The sequence below is a fragment of the Necator americanus genome, chromosome V (genome assembly GCF_031761385.1).
Source record: "Necator americanus strain Aroian chromosome V, whole genome shotgun sequence".
Lineage (NCBI taxonomy): Eukaryota > Metazoa > Nematoda > Chromadorea > Rhabditida > Ancylostomatidae > Necator > Necator americanus.
In genome coordinates this window covers 12,994,553-13,014,443 of record NC_087375.1, presented here as the reverse complement: position 1 = coordinate 13,014,443, position 19,891 = coordinate 12,994,553, and the positions used below count along the sequence as shown (strand labels likewise).

The 19,891-nt window shown below is 39.5% G+C and overlaps 2 protein-coding genes across 2 annotated transcripts; one reads left to right on the top strand and one right to left on the bottom strand.

Moving 5' to 3' along the window:
• Nucleotides 1-1,115: 1,115 nt before the first annotated feature.
• Nucleotides 1,116-6,070, bottom strand: RB195_013719 (uncharacterized protein; the record flags this gene model as incomplete). Its single annotated transcript, XM_064203673.1, has 7 exons — nucleotides 1,116-1,205; nucleotides 3,382-3,446; nucleotides 4,239-4,329; nucleotides 4,402-4,490; nucleotides 4,567-4,686; nucleotides 4,792-4,845; nucleotides 5,935-6,070. The coding sequence occupies 7 exons, from the start codon at nucleotides 6,068-6,070 to the stop codon at nucleotides 1,116-1,118; spliced, it is 645 nt and encodes a 214-aa protein (XP_064059554.1).
• Nucleotides 6,071-11,804: 5,734 nt separating this feature from the next.
• RB195_013718 (uncharacterized protein) lies at nucleotides 11,805-12,101 on the top strand (the record flags this gene model as incomplete). Its single annotated transcript, XM_064203672.1, has 1 exon — nucleotides 11,805-12,101. One exon carries the CDS (start codon nucleotides 11,805-11,807, stop codon nucleotides 12,099-12,101), a length of 297 nt encoding a protein of 98 aa, XP_064059553.1.
• Between the last annotated feature and the right edge of the window lie 7,790 nt (nucleotides 12,102-19,891).

Below are 19,891 nucleotides of genomic sequence, written 5' to 3'. Positions count from 1 at the left end.
GACGGGTGTAGAGTAGTCGGGAAGAGGCCCACTTTGGCCGCACGGTCGATGGATCGAAACCACTCTAGTGCCAAACACGCAAGTTTCATCCATCCAGAGTCAGTAGATCGGTACCAGACTTATCTGGGAAGATAAATACACTGACCTGACCATCGGATGGCCTCCGCAAGTCATTGAATAGATGAGTACGGGTTGTAGAACTTCATCGATTACGAATTCCGGTAAAAGAGCGCTGTGGCTTCTAGGATGGATTGAATAACGGGAGAGACTTAGTTCTAACTTTCCATCATGTCTATAATATGTGTACCATATGTGTGTACGCATTTTAGCTGTTCAAATTGCAATAAAAAAAGATTAGCCACCATTTTGTGTTGTTTGCACTATTTGTATGTTTTACTGAAAAAGTGCAAACATATCTGCTGGGAGTGATTTGGCGATTTTTTTGTTGATGCCCTGCCCTAACCACGGCCACGTTAAGCCGATGAGAATAAGGCCATCGTTTCGATTTATTACCGTCTTGCTTTGGTTCCTTCAAGAGATTGGTTCTCGAACATACCAAATGAATATGACCCAACCGAAATCATAAATGAGTTAAAATGAATGAACTCGATTAGGTTTGGGTTCGTTGGATGCTTAGATCAATCTCCGTGACATAAAGTACCGTTTCTACCAACTCGTATATCGCCTTCAACATAAATAAATTTATCAAAAACAGCATAAAAGAAAGACAACATAAAATTCAAAAGATAATCGGAAAAGAAGTGAAACTATGTATATACTGATCGGAATGGAAAACTCAACGACTACTCAACAGCGACAGTGCGAATTTACCTCACCGATCGATCGTACCCGAGTGCTGTGCAGGAAGAAATAAAAAGGAACGAAACACTCCGAAAAAAAAGAATCCGTTTCAACCTTATTTATAAGAAATTACTATGAGAGCTATGAGTATCACAGTTACGTGTGTTAGTTCAAATCCGATTATGCCGCTAAGCTCTTTGTATGAATCTAGGACGAGCAAGTCTGGTTAGCTTGAATGACTAGTTCATCTGTACGTATCCACATCTAGTGCAACATGAGGAGAAAAAATGTGGCAGGATTTAAATAGGGAGAGGTTAGATGTAAGCGAATAGACGGGCCCATGACGTAGCCAAGGTCATCGACATCAGTACCAGCGCCGGCGGATGAGCTGATGCAGCGGTCTTCTGAAAATCCAATGACTTTGGTATGATTTACATGAAAAGCTGATTCAGTCCAGTCGATCAATAGCCACTTATGGCTGAGGCTAAATTAAATGAAAAAAAATGAAAAGAAATGAAAGTATGAGAAAAATATCCAGAGAAGAGAAATCAATAAAGTCTTTTCAATCAAATGGATTTGGTCGAAAAGGTTTATTTCAAAAGTTCAGTTTTTATTATTTATTATATTTATCGTTTATTACTTCATCACATTCAATATTATCTATTTTATTTAATGAGGAAAAGCACTGTTAATTTTCTTTATTTTCTGTTCCGTATCTTTTTAGCACTTCTGCCTTTGTCCCACAGTCAATGGGTTCCGTCTGCTAATAGTGTTACGATTATAAAACAACAAGGGCCGAATTTACCTGCTATGGCGGCGTTTGCTTTCCTCGCCTAAGAGGGAATTTTTCGCCTAAGCATGACTGGCTTAGAGCTACGAACACCGGCATGCTACGAATGTCATCCAGGGATAGATTAATGAAATGGATTGTACAGCGTGACAGACGCGTGCGCACCACATCCATTGCTCCCAGTTTTTCTCCAAATGACTCCAGCCATTTTTCATATGCAACGTTTGGCAGAGGTCCTTAATCTTTCTCCGTTCAAATAGTTTTATTGTTCCTGACATATTTATTTAAAGGTAGCATATTACGAAACTGACGATGTTGAGGTTTCTGCAAGCAAATAAAGAGTTAGGATGGTGGATTACGAGTATGGGCGTGATCCCCGCTCAATTCCACCTAACCGTCTTAGGAAACGACCTTAGTTCCTGTGAGGTACGCTAGAGCCCTTGCACAAGCGTCAGAACCACGAGCTAGCGATCGGAGATCAATGAGGTTCTCCCACCAGCCTATCCAAGTAAAACCAATGAATAGGCTGCTGAGGAATCAAAATTCAGCATGTCAGGGAACCGACATCGTCTGTTCAGTGATATAATGAATTACTTTAAAAAAAAGAATTCATTGAAGAAAGATGTTTGTTTTCAAATTTTTCAACGCATGTAAAATGCTGGAACATTGGATGCACAGAAACAGTTAGTAAGACAAAATATATGATAGTAATTATGAGCGAGCTCAATTCTTCACAATTTCAGGCAAAAGTTCCGGTGCAAGTCCCTTCACGTGAAATGAAGCATGCTAAAATGGTCGACGAAAAGAGAATTCAATACGATAATGAGAATGATTATGGTGAATTAGTTAATATTAATGATTAATATCGTATACACATATGTATTGAATTTATGCATATGTGCATTGTGTTTATGCATGAATATATGTTCTATATATCGTGATTGTGCTTTGCTGTGTAGAATAATTTACTGCTCGCTTGGATCTACATAGGTTTCTGTATTGTGCTTGACACCTGGAATGTGTTGTGTTGTTCTGTGAAAATATTCTGTGAGGTGTGCAAAGTCACTCGTCTCAGATATCCAAAACTTTTGGAGAAACTAACATTGGGAAGTTGGTTAACCTAATACTAGCAAGTAATAATCTACAAGTATGCTTCAATATCCCGCATCACATAACTTACAATTTGAGTTCGGCTTATTTTGTCACCAACAACTCAAATATTACATATCGCCGTGAACTCTGAATGTAGCAACGGGCAGAATTCTCGATTTTCGAGGTCTGATGCACAAGTACATGAGCGTGACAATGAGGATGAGGTACAGAGACACATAATAGTAAATAGACGGATGGAACTGTATCTCTTTGCTCTTCGAGCCTATATCGAGGTCCCAATCCAACTGTTAGTGCGAAGGGATTTTTGCTGTCACTACACTGGAAGTTCACCAGCAAGCACAACGGTGCTAATGCCTGTGATTACTCATGTCAGGTGAATTGGCTTCAGTCGGAGCCGACGTGATTGACCGTTCTACGATCAGGATCAAAAAGAGGGCAATAATTCACAGAAATTCAATATATGAACCTAATATATGGTCTAAATATTCCTATTATTCTTCTCCCTGGACTAACTGCGTCAGCTGACAATGGCTGCTTGATTTACCCGCAGACATATCAGCCGTGCTGTTCATCACGATTCAAACAAACTGATTTTAGAAATCAAGATGATTTCTGCTCAGCAGTTGTTGTGTCCTCCATCACAGCAATCACCAAACAGCCGAAATCAACGCACTCACCCCTGACTTGGAATCATTCTCTGACAGTTCTCGATCATACTCAGCAAAGTCTACTGGTACCAAATCTGAAAAAAAACCTCGATGATTCATTTGTACTGATGTTTCGTCGTAGACAAAAAACAAAACGAAACAAATGTGGAAAAGTGCAGCAAAATTTCATATTTAGTTTCGTCAAAGCTTTTCTATCGATTTGAAGCACTGACCAATAATAAGCAGCTATGCTACGTATTTTTAAAGCTAGTCAGGTATTTTTAAAAAGGCAATTTTTGGCCCATCCAGTGTATTTAAAGGCATCACCCCCGAATCTGAGGTGGTGCAGATTTCAGGTGGAGTATTCGTATACGGGATGGGAGACTACGGAGAGGGAGGTGATTCCGTCCATTTTTTGCTAATTGCCGTAAAAAACGGCCTGGAAGATGCGGCGCCGCACAAGACTGGCGCGCTCCAGTCAAACCTCTTGTACAAAATGGTGCGCCAATACGAATCAAGCCGTATCTTCCGGGGCGTATTTTACGGCAATTACGAAGAAATGGACGGAATCACCCCCTCTTCGTAGTCTCCCATCCTGTATACGAATACTCCACCTGAAATCTGCACCACCTCAGATTCGTGGGGTGATGCCTTTAAATCAGTGATTGAAATCAAGAAAATCCTTTTGAAACAAATAAAAACTCAAAAATTAAGTTTGGAAAAAACTAACAAGATCCGTTAATTAAAATTACGCCTTGAAATACAGATAAGAATTCAAAACTCTATGCCACCATAATTTCTAATCCATCAAGATAAGACATCAAGAAGAAAGGAGAGGAAAAAATGGAAGAAAGTAGTTCCGGCCGACATAAAACAAGAAAAATCACCGTCATCATCCGATCCTCCTGCTGTCTTTGGATCTGTTACGGCCGCCGCCGGAAACAGGATATTTTCCGGAGCTGGGGCGGCACCGTTGTGCTGAAATGAACCAATTCCCATCGAAGATCGCTCCAACTGAATTAACATCCTAAAGGTACATCAAGAACCAACCTCACTAGATTCCTCAAGATGATCTTGATAGTCTAGAAGTGGATTGTGCTTGAGAAATTGGGCATCTGGTAGGAGTGGGAACATGGGATCTTAGAAAATAAATCCATAAACTGACGTTCTTAGTGAAAACCAAGGCACAAGAGGAGAAGATCGGAAGCTGCTCACTTTGAGATTGCTCAGATTGGGGAATGAGCCGATTGCAGAAATCGTCATGGCACATGCAGTGCCTGCCACGACCGTCCGGCTCCAACCAACAACCTGTCTTTTGATGGATGTTCTCATCACCTATAAATGTATGAAAAAAATGAAAATATGATAAATAAGTGCGGTCATGCTCCACGGTTCACCAAATGCACCATAGAACAAAACGAAAAAAAAAAACTTACTCACCTCTCATCGCTAGTAAGCAAAACGCTGTCGATGTGGCATTGTTTCCGGCGTCAACTGAACAGAAAAATCAATGCCCGATCAATAAATCGATTGTGGGCGAGTGTGCCCTTTGAAGTTTGAGCCGTATGTGTCTCACAACAACTCAAAAAACCTGGATTTTTCAATACGATGTGACGTCTTAGCAATAACGTCAGCCCTTTAAAGCGCATTTGAGGGGAAATTGCCCTTTAGGAGCAGTCAAGCCGCATATATGTGAAGATGTAGTAACAGGCCAACTCTAACAGTCACCAGAGCCCTTAGCTGCTGTTCTTGACAGAGGTAAAGAAGGAAAACTTTGATGTTGATTAAAAAAAACTCCCGGAAAATCATTTATTAATCCATAAAAAAATATTCTCCGCGAGAGAAACTAATGTGAACAATAGAGACAACCTGTACGCGATAGTAGTTCTAGTGTCTCTCTCGATAAAAAAAATAAAAAACTGAAGGATGGTTTTTTAAAAGAAGTTCTTAGGTTGAAAAGTGACCTACTATTCTCAATTTATCAAAAATCTAGGAAGAAAACCTTTAAAAAATCCAAAAATAGTACATTGGTACTAAATCGTACATAATTCAAGCTTAAGAAAAACCAGTAATTTACGATTCCGCGCTAACTTGAAGGTAAAAATCCCACTAAGTGTTGTAATTATTATAGAAATGAATGATTGACTTTCCTAATTTCCAGGGCTTCTGTAGGCATTTATTTTGGGTTTTGGTAGATCGTTATGGAAACGATTCCTCTGTGATGATTCTTATACGGTAGCTGTAGTTTTATGGCGCGAAGGTCTACATGACAAAAAGTGCTAATTTTGAAAAGACGTGTCATCTGGACAACATTCACAAATATTACAGTTACGGTAGGCTTACAGTACTCTCGATGGCATAATCTCAGCCACGCAGAAATGAGAGCAACTTGTTCAAATAATAAGCTAAATGAAAATTAAAATAAGCTAAGTGTTTCTTTCTTTCTTTCTTTTTTTTTTTTTGATTGTTTCTTTAGATCGCATATCCACAGGCTTCAGTCCAGTAGAACAAGAGGGAGGGAGGCTTCGTTGCAAAGATCATTGGGTCGATAACAACTGATATCGACAAACAGATCAAACTTACAGATCATGCACGCTAATCCAGTACAGTTCCGTTCTTTTGTACAAGCCGTATGATTTGGACCAGTGTCATAACAATCATAGCAAATTACGGCTAACGTGTAGGAGACGCAGACAACAAGCAGCAAACTGCGCAGCATCTGCAAAAAAACATGAATAGGGTGGATTTAGTGCGTGAGAAAGGCAAAGACGTAAGAACGCTGCGAAAACGGCGAATAAAATATGTCAACAGTAGAACATTAGTGCACTGGAGAGGAAAAGGTCGGAAAATACGTGAAATGAACGAGGTGAAATGCGGAGCAGAACACCGAGCAAAGAATGGGAGAGCGAGAATATAAAAATCGTAGAGAAAATGGAAAATGCAGTCCTGTCTATTTTTTTTTTGCATGAACACGTGACGCTTGGATTCAAAATTTCACAGGCGGTTACCGCTTGTAGCCGACTTTGAAAAGTGGCCGGGTTAGTGTGAGTTCAAAGCGATTTGCGTACATCTATAGAAATATTTCAATTCTAGGCTAAACCATTCAATAAAATTTGCAAATAATGCAATTTTCCAGTGAGAGGATAGTGAAAAGAGGTGAAATATGACCGACCACAGACATCACCGCTACTGGCCAACGTGCACGCCCAGAAAATGTTGTCCAGCCGCAAGAAGCCGAACAAAAAGATGTCCCCATTATGAACTCATAGAAGGAAATCATCACCACAACAGCAAATGCAATTAGGAAAGCGAAGCACCGTGCAAAAACCTTACAGTCCGAACATTTGCAAGAGTGTGACGCTTTTAGCGATGGAGCGAAACAGAATGAAAAAAACGTTCGCAGTAACCAACGAACAGTTCCTTTTTTTGCAGGGATGCAAAGTTCTGAAAAGCTGCTGATCCAACAAATCCCCGAATCGCAATAAATCCGAGCAAATCGACGTCGAATTGAGCGAACTAAACATTTTCATGCACTAGTCAATCAGTCACCAGTCATGCAGCGACTGATTAACACATAGAAACACGCATGGCTGTGTTACTTTTCGTCTGCGCCGAAAACTTTCAAAAAAGGAATCGATTTCAGCGCACTAGTCACTGAAAGTGGAACGAATGACAAGTTAATGGAATCAAAAAGCGGCCGACTAAGACTTTTCACAGTAACTTACAGCGGGAAGCGGAATCAACGTGCTCGGTTCTCCAAAATTAGGTGAGAACAACGTCTCCGCCCACTTCGGCAGAACGTTCCTGTGGCAACGTCTTCCCGTCTGCTTTCAGCCAACTTCCGGTAATTTTAAGGAGGCGGGCGGGCACCTCCTATGTCCAAGGTGCCGAAAAAGAAGCACTTCAATAAGATCCCTTCTACTTAGTGGGCGGCACGGAAATGAGTAAGATGTTTATTGCATAAAAGAAAAATGTAAGGAAGATTCTAACGCTCTTTTGCGGAAAAAACTTCAAGTGGAGACTACAGAGCCGAGTAGATAAAAGTTGGAAAACAGAAAATGAAAATGAGATTGATTCCTTACAACTAGCGAGGAGTAAGACGTCGAAAAACACGGTTCAACAAACCTTTAAAATTTGTCAAAACGTTGCAAGAAAATAAAAATTGAACTGAAAATAAAAGCAAAACGTGCTAATCGTAAACTTTCGGTTAAAATTCAAGTTGGTTGTGGAGTTAGACTAACGGTTGCAATTTGGTCTACGCCTCGGTGAGGTATAGATGCAAAATTTTATTTACACCGCGGTTGAGTTATAGATGCAAACATGAACCGGATGAAATTACGGTTTTTACCTTAACTTATTCTTAGTGTTTTTGTAACGATGATAGTTAGGGGAACTCAAGAAGGTGAAAGATTACTTTTGAAACATAATGAATGCATGAGAAGAAAACGAATTGAATCATACATTACAATCGAGTCGTACATTTCCTCTCTTTGAAATTTAATGAAGTGAAGAACGTATCAAAAGTAACTGTTAACGGTTCAGCAGTACGCATAAAATCTCCGAAGTTCCATAAGACCGGAACGTTAGTGTAAAGTTAAAAATACTGTTAGTGTAACAAGTACACAATTTCACGTAGTGAATGGAAAAAAGGCTACAGATTCAGAACGTGATCATGCAAACCATAGAAGAAAATTCAAAAAAAAAATCGATCTACATCATTTTAACCAACACAAGTCGCTAGTGCCGAGTTGTAGGAGTGGAAATGCTAAGTTTTCTAGAACTCGCAACTCTCATGTTGATGTAGAACTCGTATGAATGTTATTGATTGCGTATGAATAGGAGCTGCACTTGATGTAAAATGAAATAACGGCGTCTAGTTGCTACAATGAATACTATGACTGCCGCATACATCTGTCCTTTAACTGTGCAGGACCTTCACTGTGGGGGGAGCCATTAAAGTCAGGGACAGTTTTGTGCAAAAAAGAAAATCAGGAAGTAGCGATTCAAAAAATGAAACAAGCAAGACAATACACAAGGAGAGTGAGGAAAGAGAGAAGAAGGAGAAATGGCTGGGGAAGGAGTAATGGGATAACCAAGAAGCGAAGAGCTCGAATGAGCAGACAAAGAGGAAAGCTGAAGTGAGGAGGAAATGAACGAACAGATAAGGACCGATGGGTAAAACCACGAATTCTGAACGGCAAAAATAAGGGAAATATAAACACGAAAAAACAAAGCAGTCACCAAAAGACTGAAATGCAAATGAAATCATTAGAAGTAAAGAGAAAAGGAAGGATAGAAACGAATAGGAAATGTGAATTTCGAAGGAAACGTAGAAATGGGTTTTAAAAATGGTGAATGAATGAAGAAAAACTTGTATGGGAAGGGCTGGGTTACGGGTAATCCACGAGAGTGATCGGGGATCTGTTCAGTGGTTAACCCAGACAATCGCGAACAATTCGTGTGTTGTAATGGTTTAAAAAATGCATGACTTTCCAACAAATCGCACCACTTATGACTTCTGCGATTTTTCCAGTCTTTTCCTGAATTGTGGTTTTATTCACTATTTTTTATGCGTTAGCTTCCTTGTTCTTTTATTTCTTTTAACAACAGCTGCCTTTTCTCAACCCTTCAAATGTTACCTTGGAATTTTCAGCAATTTGTGTTTTTCTACAAATCTGTTAAATGTGCTTATGTTCACATAGTACATAAGTAAAAAAAAGTAGTAGAAAAATGTAAAAAGATGAATGAGGTGAAGAAATAAGAACATCAACAAAAGCACATAAATAAACAAGTACTGAGAAAGAAAGAGAAAGACACGAAGTCAAAGGAGTACAGAGATCGGAGTGAACGGACGTCCAGAAAAAATGACGATGAAAAGAAGCGGAGTTATGGAAGAGATGGATGGAGTGACAGCTTGGTTGACTGAGAGATAGGAAAAAAGATCATGAGAAAAATTGTGGCGGAGACAGAAATGAAATATTGTAGGAGGAAAATGTCACATGGTTAATGCAATAATAAGGAATGAACACCGATGTGAAACTACTTTTCGAAAGAAGAAAGAAGATGGAAGCAGGCTCCACTGAGCAAGTATGAGTGTAGCAAGGCGATTAAAAGGATAACTCAATAAACGGTGAGGTAACAACGTGATACGGCAATTATATTAGAAGCAAGTCGTAGGAGTTTCTCGAAAAATCTCGAAAAACCACTCGTCGACCTTTGATTTTGGTTTTTTGAGATTGCGTTCAGTTTCAGACTAACTGCGGTCATTTGCATAAGCCAAAGGTTTGGAAAAACATGAATATAATCAAAGAGGCAGTAGAGAAGTAGAGAGGAACGCAATTCGTTCCCGCAATTTGTACATGCCATGTGTATCTGACCGGTGATGTTGAACATGAGGAAAAATTGTCGGAGCAGAAAAAAACCGAACAGTTGCATAGTCATGCGGTTCTGAACGTCAAAAAAGTGATGTGCAAAGATTTATTTAATCCTCTCATGCTAAAATCATCTTATACATGACTCACATCCGTTGTTTAACGTGAGTTCAGTGCTATTCAGGTGATAGACGCTGCTCTGAATTTTTTCTTCTGAATTCTTTAAAAAAAGATTGAAAAGAGTGGAATTCTAGAAGATTAATTAGATCAGATTAGTTAAAAGAGTTCTAAAAAAACAGAAGCAAAAATTAAATAAATTAATAAGAAAAGAATGAAGGAAAAATGTTTTGGATTCTGAATTATCAAAGGAAAAAGAGGTTGAAGTCGAAGTGAGGAATAATGGGAAGCAATTGTAGTCTAAGAGATGAATATAACTGCTCCAGCTTCTGAAAACAAATGTACGAAAAACGCAGAACTGCAAAAAACTCCACAAACAGAACGAAACCTAGCATTTTTTTATTCCAGCAAAGCGGCGCATCTGTGACCTCCGCATTTCAAGTGCGCCCTAACCATTATTAAATCAACCCCTATCATAGTTCGTGAAAGGACCCGATTTCACGCATGATTCCCGCCGAAAAATCTATGATGATCTAAAGCAGTGGGTGGATGGCGCGAGAAAAAAACGTGTTGACAATCACAGCTCAATTGCGGAACATGATATATGAAAAAGAATTACGCCGCTCGTAGATAACAATAAACACCAAGAGAATAACGGCGGAAAATGGATGGTGGCTTAGTTACGTAAGCTGGATGAGAACGACTATCTCAGAAAATCTCGAATCACTGAGAAAAAAGTTTAAAAAAACATACAAAACTCCGATAAACTACTCCAAAACAAAAATCTGGTCTGGGGATTTCAGTTCGAAAATTACTGCGCTATTTGGCTTTATAACTAACTTCGATTAGTTAGCAACATGGTACCTCATACATAAAGACAGCATGTAGAAGAATTTGGAAAAAAGGAAAAACTTTGAGAACCAGTGGATTTTAAAAGGTTATGCGGTGCACAAGAACATAGGTGCCATAGGGAGAAGCCGGATCCTCCTTAGGTGAAGGGTGTTCTTTCGCCTACCGTCCAAAAGTGAAGGGGTAATTTCGCCAACCGTTAAAAAGTAAAGAATATCCCTTCCCCAACCGTTTAAATGTGAAAGAGGTCCCTTCCCTAACCGTAAAAAAATATAAAAGTAAAAGTAATAAGTAAAAAGTAAAGTAAAGTAAAGTGTAATAAAAACAAAGTAAAAAATAGCTTTTTTTTTCTCAACAAGAAGTTCCACGTTTTAGAAGCAAGAAGAAGGAGAAACTGGAAAAGTCTAATAGTACAGTTACTATACAGCCGCACAAACATAAATATCAGATATATACGTGATTATATAATGTTTGGTAATTATGAGACCATAAATTCAAGAAAAAAGCGAAAAACGAACTATACATATCGTGTTGCAAGTAGCACATAATTTGACAATTTTTATAGGACGCATAGGTTTTTCAGCTCGTTACACTTGTGCAACATCGCACCATCGGAACAAAAACCAGCGTTATTCTTCCAGAGGGTAAAGGTATAGGTTTGCAGGACAAAATCTGCGCTTAATGAAAACCTACGTGCACTACATATCCACCGCTACTGCCGCTATACTCCAGCCATATTGAGGACAGCGAATACGTTTTTGATAGCTATTGATCGCAGACGGTAGTGGAGATCGTTCTTGGTAAACGGCTAACAGGGGCAGTGCCGCTTCTAAATTTGAATATTTAAATATTTGGTATTTGATCACAAGGAAATTACTATGTTGCGATCTTGATGGGAGAGATTTCTATGGTATCTATTGACATATTGGGTTGGTGCAAAATTAATTTCGGTCTCGAGGTATGTGTAATTAAAACAATTTTTTTTACCCTAAATTTTTCGTCTCAAGGGAAACAACGCAAAACGTTTTGTAGGCTTTTTTTTTCTGCTCTTTCAAACACATATATAGCTGTCGTTCTATTTTTTTCAGCCGGCCTTTTCGTGTGCTCTGAAAAATCATGAACCAACGCGACCATCGAGTCATCGCGCTTTACGAATTTAAATCGGGACACTTCGCGGCAGAAGCATCTCGTAATCTTAGCAGGTCTTTTGGTTCAGAATGTCTTCGCGAACGGACAGTGGAACTCTGGTTAAAAAAATTCGCTTCTAGCGATTTTGATCTCGGAGAAAAACCGGGTCGTGGTCGCAGGTCTTCGCTTGATGACGAAGATCTGGAGAGAGCCATGGAAGCAAATCCCAAGACTAACACGGACGTTAACAGAAGACCTGGACGTACATCATACTACATTAGCTAGACATTTGGCGGAAATTGGCAAGGTGAAGAAAATGTCAAAGTGGGTGCCTCGTGAGCTGACCGAAGAGCAGCGTCTGGCACATTACGGCACGTGTTCTAATCTGTTGAAATTAAAAGTGAGTCCTTTCCTAGTCGTATTATAACTGTAAACAAAAATTGGGTTCTTTACGATAATAGGAAACGTGGATATTTGTGGGTAGATAAGGGTGTCCCTCCAAACACTTTTCCTAAACCCGATCTTCACCCAAAAAAGGTCATAGTTACAGCTTGGTGGTACTGTTGGGGTTTAATCCACTACAGCTTCATACAATCAGGCAAGAGAATTACAGCAGAGTCTTGCTACTGTGGTTTAGAGCGTTTTTATGGAAAGTTGCAAAAATTGAGGCCGGCAGTCCGAATGGAGGAGGGCCGATTCTGCTGCAAGACGACGCAAGGCCACATACCGCACAAATCACCCGGCAAAAATTAACCAATTTGGGTATAGAAGTTTTCCCTCACCCACCGTACTCCCCAGGCTTAAATTTGTTGCCAGTTCGTTGGAAAACATGTGTAGATTTTGATGGTTTTTATTTCGATTAATAAAGTTGTGTTTAAGCTGCGTTACAGCAATTTGAAGTATGCGGTTCGTTTCCGAAATTAATTACGCACCAATCTAATAATCGCCGTAATTTCAACAGCATACCGACACTATCCAGTAAATCATTTTCATCAGCCTACTATAGAATGATACAATTTCTACATCAAAGAAATCAAAGAACGCTCAGAATGTCGCCGAATCGGCCGCCTTTATTGCAGTGGTTTTAGCGTTCACACGTACCTAAGAGTAAATAAATGAGAAAAAATTGCGCGCAAAGTGCGTGCAAAGGACAGAAAAAATGTCATCAATAGTGAAAATCCGAGCGATGACGGATAATAAAGGCGACAAGTTTTCGGAAGTTGCTCTAGATGTTATGACCGAATTTTTCGTGAAGGTTGGCAGGTTTTTCACGGCAATAAAACTAATGGGTTACAGTAGTTCTCGCGAATTCTGCAGTGTTTACATATTTTTCGACCGAAAGACGTTGAGAAGGAACAAAAATAAAGAAAAAAGTCCTCCTGACGACAAATTCCCGAGAACTTTCCGGCAACATAGAATCTAGGTAAAACAAATGTCGATAAACGCTTTCGAACCGCTACGGAATGCATGCACTTAAGTTGTCTTAAAAGTAGAATCGAACGCGGGGAAAACCGCTTATGACATCACGCGAACATGGTCATGTGAGATACGAAAAACCCCGAGCGGTTGGATCCATGACAATCTCCTAGAGGCAACGTATCACGAAAGTGGCGATGTTGGGGTGTCTGTGAGAAAATATAGAGTTCGGGGTGTATGCGACGCGTATGAGCGTGCCCAGCTCAATTCCACCAGTTGTCCTGGAAGATCCCGAGTGGAAAACGGTGTTTGCTCTTACGAGGTAAGTTAGAACGCTGCACCATTATGCAGGCACCGCAATAGCCGTGACAGTCGGAGTCGGTGCTCCGACCTCTTCACTCTTGGACGGTTGGCAAAAGGATCCCCCATCGCTTGAGCTGCACCTCATGAGCTACACTCCGTTCACATGAGGAGCGTCTAGGTCCTCCCTAGAGCAACTAAGCGCGCCGCATCCACTAGCAAGCGGTCAGGAATCAATGAAACCTCCTCAGAAGCCTTTTCAACTAAAACGAATGAATGGGCTACCGAGGGAACCGGGGTATGTGAAAAGGCGCTTCCTCACGTACTTCGCAGGAACGAACGCCATTTCCTACGCCGTTTTTCAGGACGACCAGGAAGAACTGAGCGGGGCACTCTCATACTCGTAATCTACGCTCTGAACTCTACATTTGCCCACAGATATCCCAACATCCTCAATTTCGTGATGCACTGCCTTTAATTGAATCTCGAAGAGGCGCGCTCAAGAGCATGAAATCAAATAGTGTTTTAGCCTCTAAAATCCAAGGAAAGATAAGATACGGATAGTTCAATGTTGGTAAGTACGGTACTAGGCAGCGGGAGTCTTTCTAAAGTACAGAGAAGTTATCTCAAGCCTGATAAAATTTTCACGCGGAACAAATGCTCTAAAGGAGGTAAGACGAGAAGAAGCAGAAGGCTGAAAAAAGTAGAAGAAAAAAGAAAAAGATTAGGTTTCTTTGTAATGTGAGCCGCTCTTCAGAAGAAACCGATGCTTTTCTTTCTTTAAAACAAAGTCATTCAAAATGACAACTCCCTCACCAGTCATAGTAACAAATGTTTTGGGAAAAGTCTCTTGTTTCACGCATAATTCCTTCCTTTTTTCCCGAGAAAGACCTGATAGGAAAAAAAAAGTGAATTCGTCGAATAAAAGACGGAAGAATGAGGTATGTGAGTGAAAAAAGGATAAAAAAAGAATAAAGACTTTGTTCGCAGAGAGATGATAGCGGGAAAAATCCTCAGTGCGTGTGCTTCAGCAATTACCAAAAGTGATACATCGTGTTCGAAAACACCTCGAAAAAATAAACACTCTATAAAAATAACTTTAAAAGAATATCAGATTCCTAAGAATGTGGCACGTTGAAGACATCGATGAAAATCTGACGGTTGCTGATGAGCAAATGAGTGAAGACAGAAGTACATCACAGCACATATTCCGAAGATCTAGAGTTTCGAATGCTACGAGATTTTCAGGGACAATTCATTTAGAAATATGTAAAATAAACAGAAATATCACATCCACCAAAAATACAGCGTGGCCTTATAGTCTCCAAATCTAATGCTTCAAAAATTCGTAATTTCCTAAGGAGGAATTTTGGAAACATATAGTGTTTTCGGGGAAAAACTCTCTCAAAATTATGTAAAACCTATTTATTTCTTGAAAATGCTATACTAAAAACACATATATGGCCACATGAATGAATTCCACAAATTTTATGGGTGGAGTCACATTTTTGTTACTTTGCAGTTGCATATTATGCAATCTGTTTTATTCGTCTATGGATATCGTGAAATAACTCCCGAAAACAAAGAAGGAAAGATAAGGGAATAGAAATGAAAGTGAACAGAGGTGACTGGTGCATTGGAATTGCAAATGCAAGTCGCATTCATCTACAGCAAAAGGAATGAATTTGAGCAATTTGAAAAATTGCCGTGTGAAATTGTTGCGGAATTTCGACAGAAAAATGCTTGTGGCTGTAGAATTGAGAGATTTTCTGTGTAAAACGACTTTGTCAGATCGCAATATTGTTTTTTCTCCCGCTAGACAAACGACTAATGAGTAAAAAACGAGAGAGATTTCAACGCCAAACGATACAGGTGTCCGTTGATCCCGTGAGGTGCTATTAACAGCCGTATCATGCTGATTGATGATCCCTCTTTCGAGTGGAGATTCCGCAAATGAGAAACTATGCGGAAGAGAAAAAGAGAGTGCAACGATAGTGAATCCCTCTGTTTTTTTTTTAGAAAACAAATGTTACTGGTGGTCCTGTGAAGATCAGGAAGAACTGGACAGGCACTACTTCATAAAGATGCCGCAGCACTCAGCTCTGCGAGCAAATCAAAGCCGTTTTCGTTAACTGAGGACATTTATTTCGGACGAAACGCCAATTACGTTTTTTTCTAGAGGACTATCTAGAAATTTCCAAATTGACCTCGGTAAATAACCAGAAAATAATGGGATAAAGAGGACCAAAGAGGAGGAAAGGAACGAAAAGGATTGTGTACAAAATCTATACAAAAGAGGAAGAATGGCTGTAGTTGCATTTTGCTTATTCAAAAAAAAAAAAACAGATAAAGCAGTTACCACAGCGGGTGGGGGTTTTAACCACCACTTTTTCCAGTTAATGCACAAATGAACAACACCATAAGAGTCATTGCTAGGGGTGCGAAAAAAATCTTCTTTCCGGAAAATAAGAAAAAGTTCAAAGAGAAGGGCCCAATTTCGTGCCGAAGTACTTCAACGTTAAAAAACTGTAAACTCAACGAGGAAATGGAACGTCTGTCATTGAAAACTCACTACGAAGGCGGCTATCTTCGCTAATCGCATCACTGGCAGCCGAGAAACATCTGCACAAAGCGTGAGTGACTCCGTAGGCGACTCTTGGATTGTGCAGCAAGGATTGTGCAGCAAGGATTTAAGGTCAAAGTACACACTGAGATCCAGAGAAAGCCGCGAAGAGGGATTGTAGTAGAAAAAAGAAATGAAACCTGGAACACGTTAAAGGAGCAAAAGTTAATGGGCAATTTACAATACGGAGGGCGACTTCAATCAACTAAGTTGTAGTTGAAGAACGGGAATTATTGAGCAATAAAGAGATGTAAACGAATAAAAGACTGAACCACACTACGACGTCCCGAGTTATTCCTAGGCACTACACCGTACTCTTTGATTCCGAAGTCATAAAGTACCTAAACTGATCTACCCAAAACTTTCTCACCAAAAAATATCCTATAAGAGGTTTTATTGCCCAAAAAAATAGAGAAGGCTGAAATATTTGTGGGGGAAGTAAAACCTCAACCACTAGACTTTGGCTGGGAGAAAAAAGTTAGGATACGGCGCCGTTCCAGTTACACCTCGGTGCCGTTTTTAAAAGAATCTAATGAGTAAGCGCGGGTAAGCGCGAAACAAACGCGCTTCCGCAGTAAGCTGAAAAAACGGACTTATTTCATAGTGTTCCTCCACACTGACCCTGGGAAGTGACCGTGTGACTCTTCTCTTTTAATATATATATATATATATATATATATTCGAAGTGAAAAACAGACATTTTTCAAAAAAAAAAAGTTGAGGAAAAAAGAAGAAAAACCCAAGAACTTTTACATTTTTCTATAAAAGAAGTCAAATAAGGAAATTTCCAGGATTTGGTGAGTCCCCTTCTTTCGTCCATGCAGCCAACAGTACTATTGAGAAGTAGCTTTAAAAATAAAAGAAAATCCTTTCCTGACAATTGTGATGAAAGATTTAAAATGGGAACAAAATAAGGCGAAAGCTCAAGTTACCCACGCCATTGCATGAGCGTGAGAGATGAACGGTTGGAAAAAGCGAATCATTGACGTCAAGCTTCTCTTTTTCTTTTTTTCTCATCGAAATAAAAGACATTGAGTTACGCTAACCACTGACTATGGCAGCGAAACTCCTCCTGTTCAGTTCGGTTTTTCTGTCAATTATCTGGAAAAGGTCGTAGTTTACACCGCTATCGTGCTGGCCGCGACCAATTTAACGGGAGTACGATGTCAACTCCAAGTGCACTCCTTTTCTGTTCACGAATCACGAGAAAAAATGGAGGAGATTGAAAATAGAGCAAGAATGAAAGGAGTAACGGAACACTAAATTAAAACCCTTTACCGTAAGTTTTTTTTTCTCCGGAAATTACAGAACTATGCATGATGTATTCCAGGCAAAAAAGAAAGTCTCTCTCTAGTTCACTCTTAAAATCGCTAAATCGCTGTCCTCATAAAAAAAAACATTCTGAGAATATTCTGGAATAGAGCTCGAATGAAGATAATTGCGGTTGGAAACCGAACAGTGGTGTACCAAGTATAAACAGAGACCTCTTTCAAGTGTCTGTTGTCATACAGATATTTTTTCAGAGGTACGACGCTATTGTACGTCTACAATGAATTTCAGAAGCACCTTGGAGTTTTCTCTCGAGAGCAATACATAGGAAAATTATGATTTCACATGATTCACAATCTTTTCACATTTCCTTTCACACACATATTAACAAATCTCACCTTTTCTCTGTTCAGATGTATTTTCTCTTATTTGATACACAATTAATTTTTATCAGAGCCGTATTGTCGTACAATAGCTAGAAATGGTCATCTACATTTCGAGAAATTTTAGATTTTAAGTCTTAAGATGTGCTTTAGGTTGATGTAGATAGTACGGTAAGATTAAGAGGTATTCGAAACTGGCGCTCAGCCAATGTACCAACTGAGTCAACCATCAAATTGATCACGTGGAAACAAAGCAGTTTCTGAAGTGCTTAAGTTCTGAAGAAACAAAGCAACTGCTGAAGTAAAGCCTGATACAGCAAAAATAAATGGAAAAGCAAATGGATCCTTGATGTATACTCATGGATTATTAAAATCCCTTGCATAAGAGGATTTAGTTTCGAGAAAGCAATTACACTAATTCCATACCATCATTCTTACATTCAGCCAAAAAAAAAAGATTCCAAACTATGTAAACAAACTCGCAGTGCTGCTGCAGACGATAAGGTGTGGCCAGATTCTTCAGAGGATAAATGTTAAAACTGCTTTAACGCCCGTAATTAAGTTAGCGGAGGGAAAAGAATGCAGCAAGAGGGAAGAGAGAAGAGTATACCTTTGAATGGCTAATAGCCGAACAAAAAGTTGCTTCAGGATGACGTCAGCACATGCTGATGACGACGTATGGTGCTGAAAAAAGCTATGCGGCAGCTCTACGTATATTATATAATGTCAGGGATACATCGAAATCGAGGGAATCGCTCGCTTATTCCCATTGTAATATAATTTTTTTTGTAATAAAATGGAAAAAGATGAGAGTTCCTATTTATCAAATGCTTGGCGAGAGGTCGATGAGGCAAAAGTCGCTGAAGACCAGATTAACCGCCTAGAATTCCCGCCTATGATTTTAACTGTTAAATTGTCCGTGACGTATCGCGTGCTGAATTTTACCTTCTATAAAGGTTCAGGAATCAATGATTCACATCATATACATATCTTTATGCTTGAAAAGAAAGACTTTATGGGAAAATTTGACTTTCGATGGAACAAAAGATGAAAGACCAACGCCGGACTTTTGTTTGAACCGGAACCAGTCACGTATTACGGCATTGTTAGCGGCCGGCAGTTTCATGAATCGCCTTCGAAGTTATTCGAATCGAAAGGTGCGAACCTACCGCTATACAATTATTCACGACATCAGCAAAACAATGGCAAGGACGAAATCCTGCAGAGATTTCAATGAGCGCTACAGTCGTTGGACGACGATCTAGATAGTTTCTTCAATGTCATGACCCACTTAAACGGCTAATTGATCAAATTACCTCGGAAATCATTATGAAGTATGAAATAAAAGTAGTATATAGAGGAGTCCGCAAAATGTCGTCCTCATCGATGATGACGTCACCAATCCGAGAAGCTGAAACCTAATACTAATAGGTTGTGTGTGAGCAATTCGAGCATCCTAGATGTGAAAGCAGCTGCACAGTGCAGAAATGGAGAAATAAATAGATGTGCATCGAGACTGCATTATTTTTGTTTGAGAAAGAAAAATAGAAAACTTTTATGTTAATGGCAGCGAACATCCGGAAATGAAAGAGTTAAGTTCTTCGAAAAATTGCTCAGAAAGTGCGACAAATGTCGATTAAGCCGTTTGGGAAGCTGTTAAGTGGTCGTATCGCTGCAAATTTTATGTCGGCGTTATTTTCTTCACTGCATTCTATTGTGGACTTGCAGGTAACACTGATCTGGAAAGAATTTTGTGTTATCGTGTCGTCCTGGAGAGAGTCTTGCAGGTGCGTGCAGATCTAAGGGAAATTCCAAAGGGATACGATATCGAAATGACCAGCAAAAAAAAACTCGTAAATAAAGAGAAAGAAAGAAGGAAAGAAAGAAAAGAAAGAAATAAACGAGAAATAGTATGGGAGTACGGTGAACACTGGGAAAGAAAATGAATAATCTTTGACCCATAGGATAAGTATCAGTTCGTAACGACCATCTACGTATGTAGGAACGAGGCAAATCAAACTAATTGCAATTTTAATTGATTTTTACGTTCATATGTGGGAAATGAATTGCTGTCGGAGCTAATC